General features: G+C 35.4%; 1 protein-coding gene across 3 annotated transcripts in view; it reads left to right on the top strand.

The window, feature by feature from the left end:
* The window catches only part of SCAF8 (SR-related CTD associated factor 8), a 67,665-nt gene that overhangs the window by 39,879 nt on the left and 8,534 nt on the right, over window positions 1–19,252 (top strand). The window contains exons 8-20 of one of the 3 annotated variants that reach the window (XM_030447278.1): window positions 1,720–1,799; window positions 2,248–2,365; window positions 4,495–4,626; window positions 4,783–4,895; window positions 5,390–5,583; window positions 6,889–6,989; window positions 8,605–8,718; window positions 9,342–9,498; window positions 10,637–10,767; window positions 12,183–12,327; window positions 12,855–12,935; window positions 13,517–13,738; window positions 14,370–16,073. In XM_030447278.1, coding sequence (XP_030303138.1) covers window positions 1,720–1,799; window positions 2,248–2,365; window positions 4,495–4,626; window positions 4,783–4,895; window positions 5,390–5,583; window positions 6,889–6,989; window positions 8,605–8,718; window positions 9,342–9,498; window positions 10,637–10,767; window positions 12,183–12,327; window positions 12,855–12,935; window positions 13,517–13,738; window positions 14,370–16,063 — 3,282 coding nt within the window. In that variant the 3' untranslated portion in view covers window positions 16,064–16,073. Of the gene's footprint in view, window positions 1–1,719; window positions 1,800–2,247; window positions 2,366–4,494; window positions 4,627–4,782; window positions 4,896–5,389; window positions 5,584–6,888; window positions 6,990–8,604; window positions 8,719–9,341; window positions 9,499–10,636; window positions 10,768–12,182; window positions 12,328–12,854; window positions 12,936–13,516; window positions 13,739–14,369; window positions 16,755–19,252 lie in introns of those variants that run through there. The other 2 variants (XM_030447280.1, XM_030447277.1) reach the window with 2 other exon arrangements.

Below are 19,252 nucleotides of genomic sequence, written 5' to 3'. Positions count from 1 at the left end.
TGATTGCGTATATGTACCACACTTCATTTCACATTGCAGAGTAATCTTGAATGCATAAAGTAGATTCAATTGCATTAAGCTAAAGCAAAAGGTACTCTGCAGCTGTTAATGGCCACTCAGCCAAAAGGGCCAGACTGGAGCTATTTCAAAGAAACTAGTTACAAAGTCCAAATAGCTGCCCAAATAAAATAAAAATTATAAACTAGATTTTTTAAGAGGAAAATGTTTGTCAATGCTTTGCTTCCTGACAGCAAGCCTAGATCTTTGTTATTGGTCTTCCACGATGCTCCGGAGTTTTTATGTGCATTTTAGAGAGCTTGCAAGGGTTTTATATTTAACAAAAAATTCCTCAATTGCAAGTGATGATACTGTTAGAGATATAAGTATCAAAGGTGAACACTCTACTGGTAACAGTCTTTGTTTGAGTACCAGACAAACAATCTTAAGTTTGCTTAATCCCTGGGGAAAGTCTTTGTAGGAAGTCTTTGTAGGAAAAGAAGTTACAAACAAGTACACTTGTAGGAACAGGGCATGAGCTGACAGAGTACTCTGACAGCAAAGAGAGCCAAGAAGCTCCTGGGCTGAGTGAACAGAAGTATAGCCATATGATGGATGGAAATTGTCATCTCATCTAGACCTCCCATCTACTCTCAAGTGCATCTAGAGTATCACATCCAGTTTTGCCACAACTGTACAGGAAAGACATTAACAGACTGCAAGGAGTACATGTAAGACCACCACAGTGGTCAGGCTGGAACACTTGCCCTCTAAGGGACTAGAGCTGGTTCAGCCTGGGGCAGAGGCACCTTTGGAGGAGAACTAATAGCAGTCCTTCCTCACCCCACTATAGATCTGCAAAGTCAGCAAGAAGATGAAGCCAGGCTTTTCACAGCTTAGCTGTAACTGAACAGCTACAGCAACAAAATTTAGAACATCTCAGCAGCTTCTAGAGCAACATTGCATCCTTGTGAGGAGGGACAGAAGTTCAAATTAAAGGGTTCAGAGTGGGTGTAAGGAAAACGGGTTTTTTTGCTGTGAGCACAGTCAAGCACTGGAATAGGTTGCTTGGAAAGACTGTGTAGTCTCAGTTGTTGGAAACTAAGATGTTTCCAAGACTCAGCTGGATAAACCCTGAGTAACCTGATCTGAGTTCACAGCTAAGCTTGTTGTGACCTATTGAGGTCCCTTTCAACCTGGACTTGTCCTGTGATCCTAAGATTTATGGAGGGGATGGAGTTGAGAGAAATAATCAAGGCACTCTCTAAAGACATGTTTGAAGGCAGTTCTGCCTTGTAAACATAATAAAAAGACATCTTTTAGGAGAAATAAACAGTAAGCATTGTGATCTGGAGAGAACTGTGAAGTTTCATTATATTCATTCCATGGTATAATGGAAGTGAATTGGATAACAAATATAAATAATGCAGGATGTTATGATAGATATGTTTTGTTTTGTTTTTTTTATTTTAAATCCCTGTTTCTGATAAATTCAGCAGTGCTTCCAATCGTTTGCTTTCAAGAGATATGGACAAAATTTAGTATTTGATGCATTCAAGAATTTGATATCAATAGTTGCATGACATACAATTTTCTACTCCAGTTGCCACTTTATTGTTGGGTTTTTTTAAGTTGAGAAATACCATTTTTGTTTTGAAAAGTAATTGTAGATAGAGAGACATAAAAGGAGTTCTCAGTAGTGCTTGTTTTGCTTTATCCTAGAAGCTGATGGACAGGTTTGACTTTGGGGAAGAATCTGAACAAAATGAAGAGCCTAAAAAGGAAACTCCCACTTCCCAACTGTAAGATCAAGCTATATTTCTTCTGGAAAATACTAAAATTTGCCTGACATTAGTTGAACTAGTTGAAACTTCCTGATTAAATAGTCAGGAAGATGTTTCTTTCTTTCAGAGCATAAGTATAATAAAACAGCAGAAAGAGAAAAGATGGTTTACTACATCAATGAAACATGCATTTTTAAATATTTAAATAAGTCTGTGTCCCAGAAGTTTTTTTTACTTCATCATAAAGTGTTCATGCTTTGAATTTTTACATGTATTATTAGTGTTAATGTGATAATGGTGATAACAGAACTAGCAACATTAACTAAAAACGTAAAATAATGAAGACAAACTGAAACTCACTTGTGTAGATATGTTTACTATCTGATTAAACAAAGAGAAAAACTTGTGCTTTGTTTGTTGTTTTTTGGGGTTTTTTTTGTTGTTAATTTAAATTATTTCATTTTAGGCCTTTAGTACCAGAGTCTGTGAACAATTCACTTTTTCACCAACTAGCTGAACAGCTACAGCAACAAAATTTAGAACATCTCAGACAGCAGCTTCTAGAGCAACAGCAGCCTCAAAAGGTAAGAACTCCATCTTGTGGCTGTCCTAATAATTATATTCTCCAGCAGTAATAGAAGTCATACCTCAGAACAAAGAATTTCTTGTTACTGAAACATCTCATATAATGAAAGTCTCTGTCACTGGCTGATCATTAACTGAATCTTGCAGGGTAAATGGAATAAGTGGAAGAAAGAACTTAAAGCAGAAAAAGAAAAATAAAATAACCAGTCAAATTTGTAGGGTGTACATTTTGCTTCTCTTAGGAAAGAGTACCCTTTAGCTTAGTTACAGACTGACTGTACTTTGGTTGTAAAGCTCTTTATAAGGGGTAGAAAAGATTCTTCCCTTCTGTCAGAAGGTGAGCACTGAAGTGAGCACTCCTGTCTGTGAAGGGAGAGCAGCTTATGAGCTGCTGCTGCAGAGCCATCAAGAGGCCAGAACAGAGATTGTGGATAACTTACTATTTCCCTTACCAAGCTTTAAGTCTTGGCTGAAGGTTCTTCTGTTGAAGAATCTGAGCTAAAGAGTATAGATAGATATTTCCTCATTTATGAGTAAGAACTGATGCTTGAGACAGCCCAAGATTCCTTGTTAACTATATGAATTGGGTCCTTACCACTCTTTCTTGAAGTTGGTCCTCGCTCCTCCTGATCCCGTTAAAAAAAAAACAAAAAACCAAGTTTCTTGTGTATTGATACTGGACAGATACAAACTGGACTTTCTGTGAAGTATTTGGATTTACTAGTTCCACAGTGAAATAGAACTCTTTGATTGAAAAATATCTAGAGGAACCACAAACATAAGAAACATCTGTTGTGAATTTTCATTTAACCTATGCAAAGGTGCAGTCACTCAGTTTTCAACAAAGAACATCACTTGAGTTTTGTGACTGATTTTTTTTATAGTAATTTTTTTTACTAGCTACTATTTTCTGTATGACTGCAGCATATTATGAGGAAGATTTTCTTTTTCTCCATGTTTAAGCATCAGTGAAAAAGATTAAGGGAAAGAGAAGGAAACATAAAATACAAAATAAAAATATAAAGCATCTAATTAGGAGCAGAGGGAGAGAAAAGGATAAAAAATGGAAACAGAAGGAGCAATAAGAGACAGGAACTGGTATCAAGAAACAGATTGTTGAAGGGTAATTAAATATAAGGAAAATGAGACAAAACAGATAATGTTAGAATACATTATTGAATTATAGTATAATTTTTCTGTGAACTGTCATTATAAGCTGTTTAAAAGTATGAAGATAAACCAAATAAACTTGATACTACATGTCATTCTGCTAATTTTCTACCATTCTGCTGGCAGATAGAATACCTACGATTCGTTTAATTAATGGGAAAATGTAATGAGAATCACTGAAATTTGTACCTGCAATATTGAATTATAGGTTTAAAATTACTTTCCAGAATTGTCCTGATAGCATTTTTGAGTATTTTCATTGTATTTCCTATGTGACATGGATTTCATTCATATCTTAGGTATTTATTCCAAATCTGTACTTTTACTCCAAGGTGCTGGCCATTATAGTATTTCTTTATAGCAAAGCAACAATGCATTTAGTGGTTTACAGTTTTAAATTTTAGTGTTATTTCAGAACTGCCTGTTTTGTTAGATCTTTTGTAGTTGTCATGCTGACACGTATTACACAACGCTGTCCCGTATCTCATAATAATTACTTGCTTAAATCATGCACTGTGAGGAATTTTGGAGTTAAATTTCAAATTTTTACTAGTTTAATTGGCATTGCAAATATTTTTGTTATATTAATAACAAAATATATTTTGTTAATGTCTGTGCATGAGTGACCAATGTCACTGTTTGTGTGGCTGCCATCACTATTGTTTGTTTTGAAGCTAACCAAATTAAGCAGCAAGTAGCATACTTTGGGTTTTTGATTCAGCACATAGATACTAATCTTTTAATAGTCAGGATTATTCATATTTTCAAATTTTTGTATTTAACAATGATAAAAAAAAGGAATAGAATAGAGCAGCATTTTGTATATTAATGGGAAGTGGGAAAATAAGATAATTAGTTTTTCAGAGATATTTGAACAATAGTTTCATGTAGTATTACATTTTACACAGTAAGCATTTTGGTTTATGAGGCTTTTTATGCTATATTATTTGTTATTTAGGCAAGCCCAGAGGAGAATCAAGAAGGAAATTTTGGTTCAGAGCACTCTGCATCGCCATCACAAGGGAGTAGTCAACAGCAATTTTTAGAAGTGGAAACAAATGTAGATGATTCAATTGATATTCAGCAACAGGTAAAACTATTCTGAATTTGGTTAGAGAAGTTGAAAGGAAAACATAGATTGAGATGATTTTAAAATAAGTTATACGGATGTATGCTTTCATGTAGTCATGTATCTTGTGAGTATATTACTTACATGTTATTGAGCATCTGTTACATCTGACCTCAGGACATGGATATAGATGAAGGTCAGGATGTTGCTGAAGAAGAGGTTTTTGAACAAGAGGAAAAGAAATCGGCTGTTCGTTCAAGATCAAGAACTCGTTCAAGATCTCGTTCCAGGTTTCATAATTAACTTGTATTAAATGAAGTAAATGAAGGTTTTTTTGAAACAAATTTGTATTTTGTAACTATCATTCCAGTCCTTTATTTTTCAAAATTATCATGAGCAGTTTTTGGTAATTAAAAAAGTAGCATTTATTTAATATTTGTATGTTAGATGCAGACTTTCTATATGACAGTTCATTTTGCATGTCTGTAGTTACTTTCGTTTTTAAAGACCTGCTCAAGTCACAAAAATAACGAGCACTTGACCACCTGGGCAGGTTATCTATGCCAGAAAAGTAGATATTGTTAGGGAACATTTAGATTATGTTTTGCTTAAAGCTCAAGTTATATCTTTTGTTCCTCGCAGTAATGGCAAGAAGTTTACTTCCCGAAGCAGTTCGTGTGAATATAATGGAAATGCCTGTATCATGCTTAAAATATGTAGTTAATAGAAAACTAAATTAGAAGGATTTTTTTAACTCGGCATACTGAAACTAAATATTTTATAGGTCACCAAGAAAACGAAGGTCTAGATCACGATCTGGTTCTCGCAAGCGTAAACACAGGAAACGTTCACGCTCAAGATCAAGAGAAAGGAAGAGAAAGTCATCTCGATCATATTCTAGTGAAAGAAGGGCTAGGGAAAGGGAAAAGGAACGTCAGAAAAAGGGATTGCCTCCCATACGGTCAAAAACACTAAGTGGTGAGTGGCAGCTGCTTACTGTTTTAGTAGTATAATATTAAAGGGATAAAAAGGCTTTGTTTTTCATTGAAAGGAGAAGATTTAGCTTGTGTGCTGTTACGGAATACAGTGACTATTTTCTTGTTAATCTCTTCCATTTCTGATGTTTTGTACAACTTAGGTGCATCATTTAAGCAAGTATCATACTGATGACTTTACTGATACTATTGCACCAATGATTTGACTTCTGAACAGAGGCTGTCCCTAAGTTACAATCTGCTTTGTCTTTAATGCTGTCTTCTATAGGGCATTTGAAGATGATCAGCACTTCATCTGAAAACTGATATGCTGTTAAGACATTTATGTGGTACACACTTCGGGCACTTTGCTGAATATCTTAGAGGCCAGTTTTGCTAAGTCTTCAGATGGCTTTTTAATAGCCTTTCACAGGAATATAGAGCCAAAGCAGGTGGAAATGTGAAACTAGTAATTTGCGTTGGTAAGACAGACCATAATGGTTGCATCTTTAGAAAGTATCCAGAACACAACTGGATTTCATCTTCTGCAGACTGTTGTCATTTCTAGAGAGAAGATGCATACAAGAAAGAGGGAACGTAGTAAGAAGGAAAAGTTTATTCATAGAGTTTCATAAATCAATGGGAAAGTATTTTGAGATGAGTGCTAGAAACAGTGAAATTGGGTGAACAGGGGTAGGCATTTCGGAGACAAATTGGAGGGATCTGGGCTTGTGGTGGAATTGGCAAGAGTCAGAAGTATCATGGACATCTTCAGCTCAGTGATGGGCCTTGTCTTTCTGAGATGTGCCCCATAGTAAAGTAAAAATATAGTTTACATTTCCTTCAGGTGAAAATGCAATGCATAATACTGCAATTAAGTTCCTTCTGTAATACACTTCAGACTATTTCGAAATTAGTCTTGCTTCACGAAAACTGGTCTTAAATCCTAGAGGCATGTTTCTCATGGAATGTGGAGTAGAAATCATTTTTTTTTCTGTAACAGTAGTTTGGCTTTTTGTTTCTAATGCAGTTTACCTTAGCTCATAATTACAGAACTTTTTTTCCACTTCTTTCAAAACAAATATTTTGTTTAAAAAAAATGTAACAAGAAGAATGAACACTACTACTGAACATCTGTTTGGTGTCTTATATCTGTGCATTAACTAATAGATTTACTATTGGTTTTTGGTCAATGATTTCTGTGTAATTGTAAAGCCTTTTATATCCATGCTATAGAGTATTTTATAATCTACCATTCTGTAATCTGTCATTCTATTATTTTGATTGATGTGAATATTTCTCTTGACAGTTTGCAGTACTACTCTTTGGGTAGGTCAAGTAGACAAGAAGGCTACGCAGCAAGATTTAACTAACTTGTTTGAAGAATTTGGACAAATAGAGTCAATTAATGTAAGTAAGCATATTACAATGCATTTTCAGGGATTACAGGCTTTCTTAAACATACTTATGCCCCTGAATTCCTTTTAGCAGCTTACACCATTATGTAGGAGGCTTTTTATCCCTGTTTAAAAACTGTGGCTATCCTATTTGCTTCTTGGTTTTCATGTACAGCCTTTCAGAGCACTGAAGACAGTACACTTTTTGGTAAAACGGCTTTTCCTGAGCACTAACAATTGACAGTTTTTTTAAACTAGGGTCTTAACATATAAAAAGTTATGTCTTTTCTCCTTCTGTGGTGTGGCATAGGACAGGTATTATTTTTCCTTGGACTAATGGACAGAAACTTATGTGTATCCACATTGTTCTTGGTTATGCGCTGGTTTCTTGAGTTGAATCAATGTGGATAAAACACTTAAAAGAAATTGTACTGTAAAGAAGTGTACATTATAAAATGTGACAACTAAAAGGATGCTTATAATTAGTAGATACCCTTCTCATTATTTCCAGTAATATAGATTTAGATATTTGGAGCCATAATTCATTGTTGCCTATATTCAGTTTCAAGAGAAAGTATAGTTCTCCTGAAATAACATACGTACATAAGAGAAATTTCAGGGTTTGTCTCTTGCTCCAGAAGTTTTTTAAGTACTTCTAATGCAATTTACTTAATTTCAGACATTTTAACTATTTTTCATAGAACTTTGATTATTGGAATATATGATTAATAAGGAATAGTTTTCGTGGCATTACATAATCAACTAAAAAGTTTCACAAGTCAAAAAAAAACCCCCATAGCCTGACATTTAATACTCGTTTTGATTTTCAGTGGGTAGCAATTAAGAAAGCTGAAATGAAAGTAAAGTAACAACCATAATATCCCAGTGCTTGTTAAAATTAGTGGCAAAACACATTGTAAATAGTTCAGTCTACATATTCCACAAAGCTCTAATTGCCTAGGATAATATGGTTGTATATCTTAAACATATTTCTATAAGAACTGCATTAAATTGTGTCATCATAATTGGTTTTGTCTGCTTTATTACTGTGTGCTCCTAAATAACATAAAAACACACATATATTTTTTATTTAAAAAAAAAAAAAGCAATTGTCATGTATGTTTTGCAAACTTTCAAAGATATACAAGCCTATCGGACTTTTCTTTTCCTGAATAAAACATTAAAGCTAGTGGAAATCACACTTCAGCAATGAGGACTCTGCTTTTCAAAAATACAGAATGCTTTAATCAGTGGTTCGCACCTCTGTGAAAGGTTGTTGCTCAGCTCACAGGGAATTTGGGGCTTCAGAAGATGTAGAAACTTCTGCTTTTCTGAAGTTGTCATAATAAAGCTTCCAGGTTTTGCCTTCTCCATGTTCTCATCTTTCATGTAATTTTTAGCACCTGTTCAGTTTGCTGCTGCTTCTTGACAATGTTAAAACAGGAGTACCCTGCCAATATCACACTTAAGTTTTGCTGATGATCAAAATTGTTATTATGGCTGATTAAGGAATCAATTTTTCACAGTGTAAGCCTTTTTCTTTTTTAAATTAGTATTGACATAGTGTGGTTATGTAATCTTAAATCCTGCTTTTCCTACTTTTTAACAGCATTGATTTTTTTCCATAGATGATTCCCCCAAGAGGCTGTGCTTATGTCTGTATGGTTCACCGACAAGATGCATATCGTGCTCTTCAGAAACTTAGTTCTGGATCTTATAAAATTGGATCTAAAATTATTAAGGTAATTTGATTTTAATCTAAGGATTCTTTCCATTTCAAATATAGCACACTTTTAGTATGAAGATTTACATTTAGCAGTGTTTCATTCAGATGTTCAGTATGGAAAAGAATGAAGCAATATACTGTAAATTGTTTTTTCTCTGTAAAATGCAGCTTTTAACAGGCAACAGGAAAGATAGTAAAATGAAATTATGACTTGATACTTAGGAAATACTTGGAGAACATTTTTTTATGTGACAGTGATAACAGTATAAGACTGTACCTGACCATGTGGATTTTATATTAAATTTCATCATATTCTTACAGAGTTAAGTATATGATTAAATGCTGTGATTTTTCCTATTTTCTTGGATCCTTTAGGGTTAGTCCTTGAATTACTGTATTATTAGTTTCCCCATGTGTATGTAAGTATTAATGTAGAACAAATTTAAGCTTTTGGATGTAATTAATCTTACACACACACCTGTTGCAGAGGCCAAGTAAATTTCCTATAGTTTCATTTAAAATTAAAAACTTGGTAAAACTAGAAACTGACAACACAATTGATCTGCGGTGACAGAAACATGAAGGAAATGATTCATTCACGTGGTTTAACCACATGATCTGGTTGGGTTTTATTTTCAGATTGCCTGGGCTTTGAATAAAGGTGTGAAAACAGAATATAAGCAATTCTGGGATGTGGATCTGGGAGTTTCATATATTCCTTGGGAGAAAGTAAAACTGGATGATTTAGAGGGCTTTGCTGAAGGTGGCATGATTGACCAGGAAACAGTAAATACAGGTATGAACATTAACAGTTAGTCTGATTATTAGGAGATCTGTTTATTTTTGTAGTTGCAAATCCTTTGGAGGATTATTTTTTAGGTAATACATACTCTTTTCTTATGTACCTAAATTTTGGTAGATATTTGTGTCCAATATAAATGGCACTGTAATAATGAAATATAGATTGTCTTTATAGGTAAGCAGTGGGTTGTCATAACAATGAGGAATTAAGAGACAAAGGGAAATTAATTTCAGTAAGTTAATAAAAGTTAACATTATTTAAACGTTAGGAATTTGCTGTGCGCTCATTTCCAAGTATGCAAAATCTTAATATGTGTAGAAATATGATCTGCTTGTGATTGTGAAGAATCTTATATTCAGATGTAAGTTAATTTAAGGGAGTTGGAACTTGTCCAAAAAGCATAGCTGAACCTTCAGGTATTTCCTCCATAAAGTTGAAGAGACAGGAGATCAAATAATTTTAGACCTTGCTCTGAATTAGGAGGTTTGTGAAAGATTTATGAGTACTGTGTTTTCTTCAAATGGATCTAGAACCAAATGAGTGAGCTATACTGAAATAAACAGTAGGTTAAGACTCCTATAGCAAAATTTTTTAGTCTTGCAGGCTTGCTTTAGTAAAAATTGAGTATAAGTGCCAGAAAAAGTAAAACAAGGAGCAATACTGGGATACATTCAGTATGTTAAACTTGAAATGCAAAACCACTTCAGGAAGTGGCAGAAGGCAGGTTGAGGTTTGGACTGAGATTTGTTTAACATGGAGGTTCTCTGTCATGGTACAAGTACCCAGCAGATAACACAAATATGTTGACTACAGCAGTGTTTAGAAAACTGGAGCATACTCCACATTACAGATTAACAGAATGATGGTGAAAAAAATTGTCAAGTGTTGAAAAATCAGTTTGTATACAGTCATAATTAAACAGTGATTAAAGGTGCAAGTGATTAAAGATATTTTACATTCTTTAAAATATATTATATTACTTACTCCTCCTTCTTTTCATAGTAAGTTTGAGGGCTATGTGTCATGAATCCATGTAGATACCAGATTAAAATTTAAGAAAGGTTTTTTTAGTATTTAAACAAAAATACACATTTATTATATTTTAAATTAAAAATGCATTTTTTTTTTAAAGAGTGGGAGACAGCCAGAAGCTCAGAAGCTGCTAAAGAAAATACTCAAACTACGCAGAGTGCTGCAGTTGATAAGAGTACAGTTATTACAACACAGACAGAAGCTTACACGCAACCAGTCACTATGCTGCAGGTTTGTATTGATCTGAGTCTGCAAAAACCTCAAGAGAACTGGAGGGTGAACCTTTTATTCAATACAGATAAATTTCACTGCTGAGTTGCAGTAATTATATCAAAAATACTGTAGTGCTATGTCCATGTGTTTTTTGTCTCTGAAATATTTTAGAGTAAAATCAGTAGCCATGGTTGAGTAAAATCTTCAGTGTCATGCACAGTGTATCCCAAATTTGTGTACACTCTCAAATGAAGGCTCAAATGTCAGAGACAGAGTAATTGCAAAAAGAAAGAATTAAACATTGGCATGTTAATTTTCTAAGGAGAAATTAAAATGAGCTTGCAGAAAGTATTTTGCTTATAGAACAAAGCATCTTTCTCTATGATAAGTAGTGCAATAATCTTTTTTTCCACTTGTGAAAAAAGTTCTCAAATGAACGTCTCTACCTGTGTGCTCTTCCCCATATCAATGAACATACTTTAGTTATTTTCTTAAAATAGGCAGGATTTCATAGGGACAGTCTCATATTCAAAAGATCTGATTATTCAGGTAGTGTGCTGCTGCACTCTATATGCAGTAATTCATAAGTCTCCAATTTTCTGCTGAATTTTGTTAATAAAATGAGAAGCAGTTGCCTAGTACATTTTTTTAAATTCACATTAATACTGTTTTTCTTTCCTTACATGAATGGAGAGTTCCAATACTTGAGCTGATGTAAAATTACTATGAAAAGTTAAAAAATTTGCATTTACCTGCATTACATTTTGAGGTTTTTTTTCTTTTCACAAAAAGTATCTTCAATAGTATTTCAGCTGTCTGCTAGTGTACACTGTGATCAGTATGTATTTAAGTATACAAATATAGAACTTTTAGTCTGCTGCTAACTACTTACAATTCTGCAGTGTATCAAAACATGTAGCTCAAAAAGAAGTTTGAGAAATATTAAAAAATTTTCAAGATTTCATCAGCATTATTAGCCTTATAATTACATACATTAAGCTTAACTTTTACATACTGTTCTAAAAGATGTAAATTTTTCTAACGAGGATAGAATCACTGGTGTCTAACTGCTGTCAAATTGCCACACTTTCTACATTTTCCTATTCTCACTTTCTCTTTCTGCATTCACTTATCTCCTGTGGGTAAAGTTTCAGTCTTTAGTATACTATTTAATCATGTATTTTCTATTCTTTTTTGAATAAGGAAAAGAGAGTGTAGTATTTCTCCAGTGTCCTTGTTTACCTGTAGCGTACATTCCATTTCAGAACGCAAACTAATTCTTCAGAGTGGTCAGAATATATATATATATATATATATATATATACAGCCTTTGTTACATTTAGAGCTTAATATGAACTGCAGTTGATCAGTTTATGATCAGTTACTGAAATTGCTTTTTTGTTTGCTCGTTTGTTTTTTTCTCCTGGAAAAAGATTCCAGTAGCTCCAGCTGTGCCTGCTGTTAGCTTGGTTCCACCTGCATTTCCTGTCACAATGCCTGTCCCTCCTCCTGGTTATAGTGCAATTCCTCCTCCTCCCTTCTTGCGAGCGAGTTTCAACCCTTCACAGCCACCTCCAGGTAAGTAATTAGTAATTAAGTTGGGTATGTAATGAGTGTACTCCAGTTATGTGCCTCTATGTGCACCATTTTTTTTGTATGGTTTCCTATCAGCTACAGGTGACTGCTTGAGCTATTTAACCTTTGAATCTTTGATTTTCATGCAGTATGAAATTTCTTATCTCTAACTGTATAACAACACTGTATCTCGACACAGTGTTGTGTCGAGTAGGGAGAAAAGCAGAATTTTTTTTTTGAACTTTGATAAAAATGAACATTTGAAAATCCTTGTAAATAATCTCTTGTATATGGAAAGTTTTGAAAGTTTATTTTATTCTATGAATATTGCTGGCAGAAATAACTTTTAAGGAATCACAGTCTACAATAAAGATGGGGTTCTTTTTGAAAACAATCACTACTGTTACCTCTTCCCATACATTTGCTGATTGCCAGTCTTCAGGGATGCAGCTTTTCAGGATGAATAATGTAGGCAAACTTTTGCATCAGAACTTAATTTGTTTCCCTTGTAAAATTTTTTTTCTCCGTAGGTTATATGCCTCCCCCAGTTCCACCTGTGGTCCCACCACCTGTTGTCCCACCACCTGTTGTCCCACCAGTGGTTCCAACACGTAAGTTTGATTCTTCTAATAGTCCTTTGTGTTACTAAAAACTTACTTCTTTGATTGTTACTTAATCAAAAGGAAGTTAATCCTGTGTAATGGAAAATAGCAACACAGAAGTTACTTTTTAGCTGGTTATGCAGGTATTGGGAAAAAATTTTACAGAGAAAACCTGTTGAAAAAAGTTGACTCAAAGATGATACTTACTGTGGAGCTACTGAAAAAAAAAATTATTGATTATTTGTATGCATAGTCCAATATTTGAACCTGTCATTAATAGGTGTATCTGTTACTTGATCTATTTGGTGTTAGTCATTGAATAATTTATAATATTTTTGTTTAGCCTTTTAACTGTATCCATTTATAGTTAAATGTCTGTTAAAGAGGACTCATTGCTTAGGTTGCCTGCAGTTTGTGGCCATGACCTCTACAAGGATTTTAGATCTTACATGCTGATTAAGGATAAAAAATTGTCATCAGAAAAATGTAACACTTAGAGTAATTAATTTCACTGATTTGATGTATCACACTGACCTTTGGCAAACTTATGTTGATGATTGCTGAGATACACTTCTGTTATCTCTCAACAGCTTTAGTACAACCTCCATTACCAATTGCACAAGAAACGATGAAGGATGTTCCTTTTACTAGCCTTGTTCTACCAGTTGGCACAGTTACTAGCAATTTAGCTACTCCAACATTATCTGCTGGAAGTGTTTTTAATCCTCTTCCAATCAACAAACCAGAATCAGATGAAAAGGGATCACATCTTACAGACCTTCAGATTTCTTCCAGTGAAAACAGTAGATCTGGTAAGATATGTCTTTATGGGCTGATGCAGTTTCATACAGGAAACATCATACTTCTGAGGGGTTTTTGCAGATTGTAATCCATCGCACTGAGAACTACAGAGTAGGAACTTTAATGCTGGTTTTCAGTTAAAGTTGGAAGAGTGCTGGGAACCATCTTTGTGATGATCTGATGACTGATTTTCTAGGAGCCTATGCTCAGGGATGTTTCTTTCATTTACTTGAAAAGCTAAGCTGAGACTGGGAGACCTTTAAAAAAAAATTGAAAAGAAATGTAGTGCATTCTCACTACATTAATGTCAATGGAAAGGAGCAGGAGAGGGTAAGATAGTGTAACATTTTTAGAATTATATCAAAGTTTTTAGTACTTCTCTTGCATAAATTGGGTGATGGCTGTGGTGTTTGTCAATTTTAAGCTGCTGTACATTCTTTGCTATGAAGAGACGTTCATTTCTGTGGTATAATGTCTATTTAGCACCCGTATAATAAAAATGATGCATGTTTGTTGAGACCTTCTCAGCAGTATCATCACTGAATGCATTAACAGAATATGGATTAAGCTGCATTTTGTTCTGAATGCTATGTGTTACACCAGCATGTTCTGCTAACTGTTCTTCTTGTCACTGTGTTTTAGTGCAAAGTGATGTCTCGAGTAGCTCTGGACTCGGAGGAGTGCAGCCATCCAGTGTCTCAAGCAGTTCTGGGCTTACTGGAGAAGGGCAACCACCCAGCGTCTCAAGTAGCTGTGGACTTGTAGGGGGAGTACAGCCACCCAGTGTTTCAAGCAGCTCTGGACTTGTAGGAGTGCAGCCACCAACTGTTTCAAGCAGTTCTGGTCTTGCAGGAGGAGTACAGCTACCTGCCGTCTCCAGTAGCTCTTCTCTTGCCAGTGGAGTTCAGCCAGCCAGTGTCTCAAGCAGCTCTGGACTTATGGCTGGAGTTCAACCACCAAGTGTCTCGAGTAGCTCAGGGCTTCTTGCTGGAGTGCATCCACCCAGTGTCTCCAGCAACCCTGGCCTTCTGACAGGAATGCAGCCACCAAGTGTCTCAAGCAGCTCAGGAGTTCTAGCAGGAGTACAGCCACCAAGTGTCTCAAGCAACTCTGGGCTTCTCATAATGCCACCACCCAATGTTTCAAGTAGTTCTGGACTTATGGGAGTGCCACCACCAAATATTTCAAGTAGTTCTGGACTTCTGGCAATGCAGCATCCAGCTGGGGTTCAAAATATGCCTCATTTAAATATTAGTAGTCAAAGGATGCCGGGAATGCCCATCATAGATATTCGTCCAGGCCTAATGCCCCATTCACCTGGACCAAGGTTTCCATTAATGCAGCCAGGAATGCCACCACAGCGTAGTATTCCTCCTCCAGCAATCCTTGATCCATCTCTTCACCCACCACCTCGAGGTCCTTTTCCTCCAGTAGATATTTTTAATCAACCAGAAAGACCCTTTGGAACACCAGGAAGACAAAATATTGATAGCATTTCTAATCCAGAGAAAAGACTACCACTTGGAGGTGATAACATTCAGCAGGAAGGAGACAGAGATTATCGCTTTCCTCCAGTGGAAAACCGAGATAATCTTAACAGACCATCTCCAGTGGATGTCAGAGATTCTGTTGGACGACCACCAGTTGATCCAAGAGAGGGTATTGGAAGGCCTCCAGTAGATGGAAGAGAACACTTCGCAAGACCACATGTAGACATGAGAGAAAATTTTGGAAGACCAGGTATAGATAACCTTGGTCGCCGAGAGCATTTTGCTTTCAATTCAGACAAGCACTGGGGACAGAGAGGAGATTATGATGAAAGAGAGCACCATGCCTTCCCTATTTATGGTGGCCCTAAAGGCTTCCATGAAGACAGAGAGAGGTTTCGGCATGGGAACTATAGGTTTGATAGTAGAAGTGGTCCCAATTGGAACAGAGGATTTGACCAAGATGCTCACAGAGATTTTGATGACCGCAGAAGACCCTGGGAAAGACAGAGGGATAGGGATGACAGAGATTTTAATTTTTGCAGAGAAATTAATGGGAACAGGTTTGGAAGAGACAGAATGTCAAACAACTGGATCCCCCCTCCACATCCACGGGTGTTTGAATATTTTGATGGGGCCACTTCCCAACGCAAACCCGATAATACACCCCAGGTAAATGGTGAAAATACAGAGACAGAAAGTCAGCCACCAACGGCACAGGTGCAGGATGATCCAGAACTTTATGAAAAACTGACATCTTCCGTCGAGATAAACAAAGAGAAGAGTGACACAGAAGCTGATATAGAAAGTGAACCAGTGGTAGAAAGCACAGAAACTGAGGGGACATAATCATCACTCAGTAGGTAAAAGATACCTTTTGTAAAGTTGTCATCTCTCTGTAATAGATAAATGGCTGACCTGGACCGTAGCAGTTCACTTTTGTCTGCCAGAATTAAGTTAATCTGATGTTCATGTTCATCTTTCACTTAAATAACTGTACAACTGACTTGTATAGAACACTGTTCTTAATTTGAACATGGTAGGTAAACCTTCTTTTTTTTTTTTTTTTTTTTTTTTTTATTTCTCTGGTAAAGCATAAACTTGCCCCCACTTGTTTTTAATTTCACAAAGATAAAATAACAGCTTGTCAAACAAAGACTTCCTATGGAAGAAAGTGGAATTTTTTAGATATTACCCTTAGGTTGGCTATCGAAATTGTCATACTTGAAAAGAGGTGCTGGTGTATCTTGTCCGTGTTTTTAGGCTGCTGCAGAATTTTAAAGTATAGACAAAGCTGTGACATTTTATGTTCCTACAATTCGGCAGAAAAAAAGAAATGGCCCATGTTATTTAAGGAGCATAATACAGAGATTAAAAGTGATTTTGTAAAATCTACACTATAGTCTCTGTTTTCTCTAAAGTAAGTGTTCGTGATTTGTTCTCGTACTGCAGTGGGTTTAAAAAAATGAAAAAGTACATTTTAATGTTGGGTGCATTTTGTTTTTAGATGCCAATAAAGCATATTTGTTTGATAACAGTGTTCTAGGTATTGTATTTTTTTTAAATCTTGCAAGCTCTAATAACTTGGAATCAGCTATGATATGTGCTTAGCTAGTTGTTGCAAAAGGTTTATTTTACTTTGTAAGACCAATGCAACAGTTAAGTGTGCAAGAAGAGTATGGTTTTTACATCATAAATCATGCAGTCAGTTTATGTAAATAATATATGTATGTAAATATATGTGTAAACTGTTTGTAGATACCACTTTTTCTGTGGGTGCCTGTGTATGTGCACACACTCACAGAATATTGTAGACAGTTCAATAAAACTGAAATAAAACTAGGTTGTAAAGACTTGCCTTTCACCTTCTTTAGGTAGTAAGATAACAAAACCTATTTCACTGCAGTACTGTCAAGCTTATCTTTACCTTCTCATGCTCATTGTTACGATGTTCTTACTACTTCTAGAAGGTGGAACAATATATACTGTAAGAATATACAGTAGGATTTTAGCTTACTTTTTAAAATGCAGATATGCATGAAGCCAAAATTTAAGCAAATACTTGCATTGTCTTATTTTGTAATATATTAGGTATTCTGGCTAGACAGTGGTAGTGTTTGAGTACTTTGTGTTTATTTGCTTTCAGTGACTCAAAGTCCAGAAATGTTGCACGAAAAGTAAAAAGCTGTTGTTGGTCTAAAAAACCCTACATGTTTTTAACAGAAATAAGGGGGTCTCTGTTTTGGTGGCTTAATATTGAAGTAGAACCTCATGTTAAAATGTTGAGATGAATTGGCTGCTTAGGTAAATCAGTAGTGCTATTCTCTCTTGTTTCACCTACTTTGCTGCTTGTGTATCCTTTACATTGGTGATGAAAGATTTGCCTGAAGGGTAATGTCAGATTTTCAATTTGTTCCACTCAAGTGCACTTCACCAGATTCTTTCAACATATAACTTTTGTTAAAATTCTGTGTTGGAAAGCATGCTTTCACTCAGTTTTGAGAAAGTTGTTTTTCTCTTGCATAATGGGATCCAAGGGTAGATTCTGTTACATGAATGCCCCTTCGATGAAAGAAACATCTTTAGCTCAGATTGTGAACTTTAACATTAAAGCATTAACAGACAAGTTTTAATTGCCCTTCTACTTCTCCCAAAGGGATGAAAGTATGAGAATGTCACTTGGGTATATAGCATAAGCATGCCTTTGAACGTAGAAGCAAGTTACTCGTGTGTGTTGCCCTCTCCCTCTGGGATATTTTTTCATGCTGTGATATGGTTCAGTTTTTCAATTACACGTACTTTAATTCTGGATGGTAAACAAACTCAGCTTAGTGAAGGTAGCCCTTTGAAAGGCTGGACTCGAATGAATGATTCTTTATCTGCCATGCAAGAAGTAGTCATTAGGATGTAGTGAGGTATGCATTAAATAACTTGCTTTGAAATAGACCTTGCTGATGTGTTTATTACCAGAACATGTCTGGGAGTTGAGATGGACAATGTTTAAGATAAAAGTACCTTCATAAGCAGACTGGCTCAAAGAACTTGACTGATGCTGCTGCTGTACCACCTACTAGTAGTATTCTGGTCAGGAGGTTATGGTTGTGTGAAAGTTCAAACACACGAAATAGCTGTAAGGATGCTTTATCAACTTAAGAGATTTCCTTATTTTATTTTAATATGTGCATTTTTAAAACACCTCAGTCATAGACCACATAAATAGTTTAAGTCAAACACATATTGGTAGTAGCTTTACTTTTGAACATTTTGTTAAATGTTCATCTGCTTTCCTTTTCCTAAACTGTGACTAGCAGTAGGCTTAATTGCTCACAGTATGATGGTTGAGGTAAATTACCAGGTGAGAGATGTTGAACAATTTGGTTGGCAATGGTATAAAACAATGTATTATTTAATGATTTTTCTTATCTGTTAATATCTTTCAAGCATTAATAAATTGGCTACTGTACATATGTTATACCATCAATTTCTAACAACTATTTTAATTTTTTGTAGAATAAAAGATTTTTGTACATTTTTCAGTTGCACCATGTTTACAGCTAGAATTACTCAGTTTCTTACTTTATTAATGTAGCATTCAGCCAAATATTACCAACACAGCCATATTCAGATGTTCAGAAGGAACTTAATAGTTATCTTACCAGTAGGAATTTTTAAATCTTTTAGAGTGAGTGAAGAGTCCTTTTTCAGGGTACATGAAGCCATTGTAAGCCAACATGTGCACTGAAAGGAGCTGTCTTGAGCTCCAGATCAGTGCAGTTCATGGTAGTGACATGGAATTTTTGCTTATGCAAGGGGAAGAATAATAATAATGGGACAGAAAGAAGGTGGGGGGCAGCAGTTCTGGCTTGTGCCTGCTTAAAACTTGCTCTAGTGATGAAAAGTGTCAATCCTAGCAACTGTAGAAGCTGATCTGCTAGTTAATAAGTAACATAAGTACTGAAAACTATTTTTGATAGCTTTGCAGACAACACAACATATTTAGGCAAGCACATTTACTGGAAAGCCTTAGTTGTAATTTGT

The sequence above is a fragment of the Calypte anna genome, chromosome 3 (assembly GCF_003957555.1).
Source record: "Calypte anna isolate BGI_N300 chromosome 3, bCalAnn1_v1.p, whole genome shotgun sequence".
Taxonomy (NCBI): Eukaryota; Metazoa; Chordata; class Aves; order Apodiformes; family Trochilidae; genus Calypte; species Calypte anna.
The sequence above is the reverse complement of the archived record's forward strand: the minus strand, read 5'-3'. Positions and strand labels throughout refer to the sequence as shown.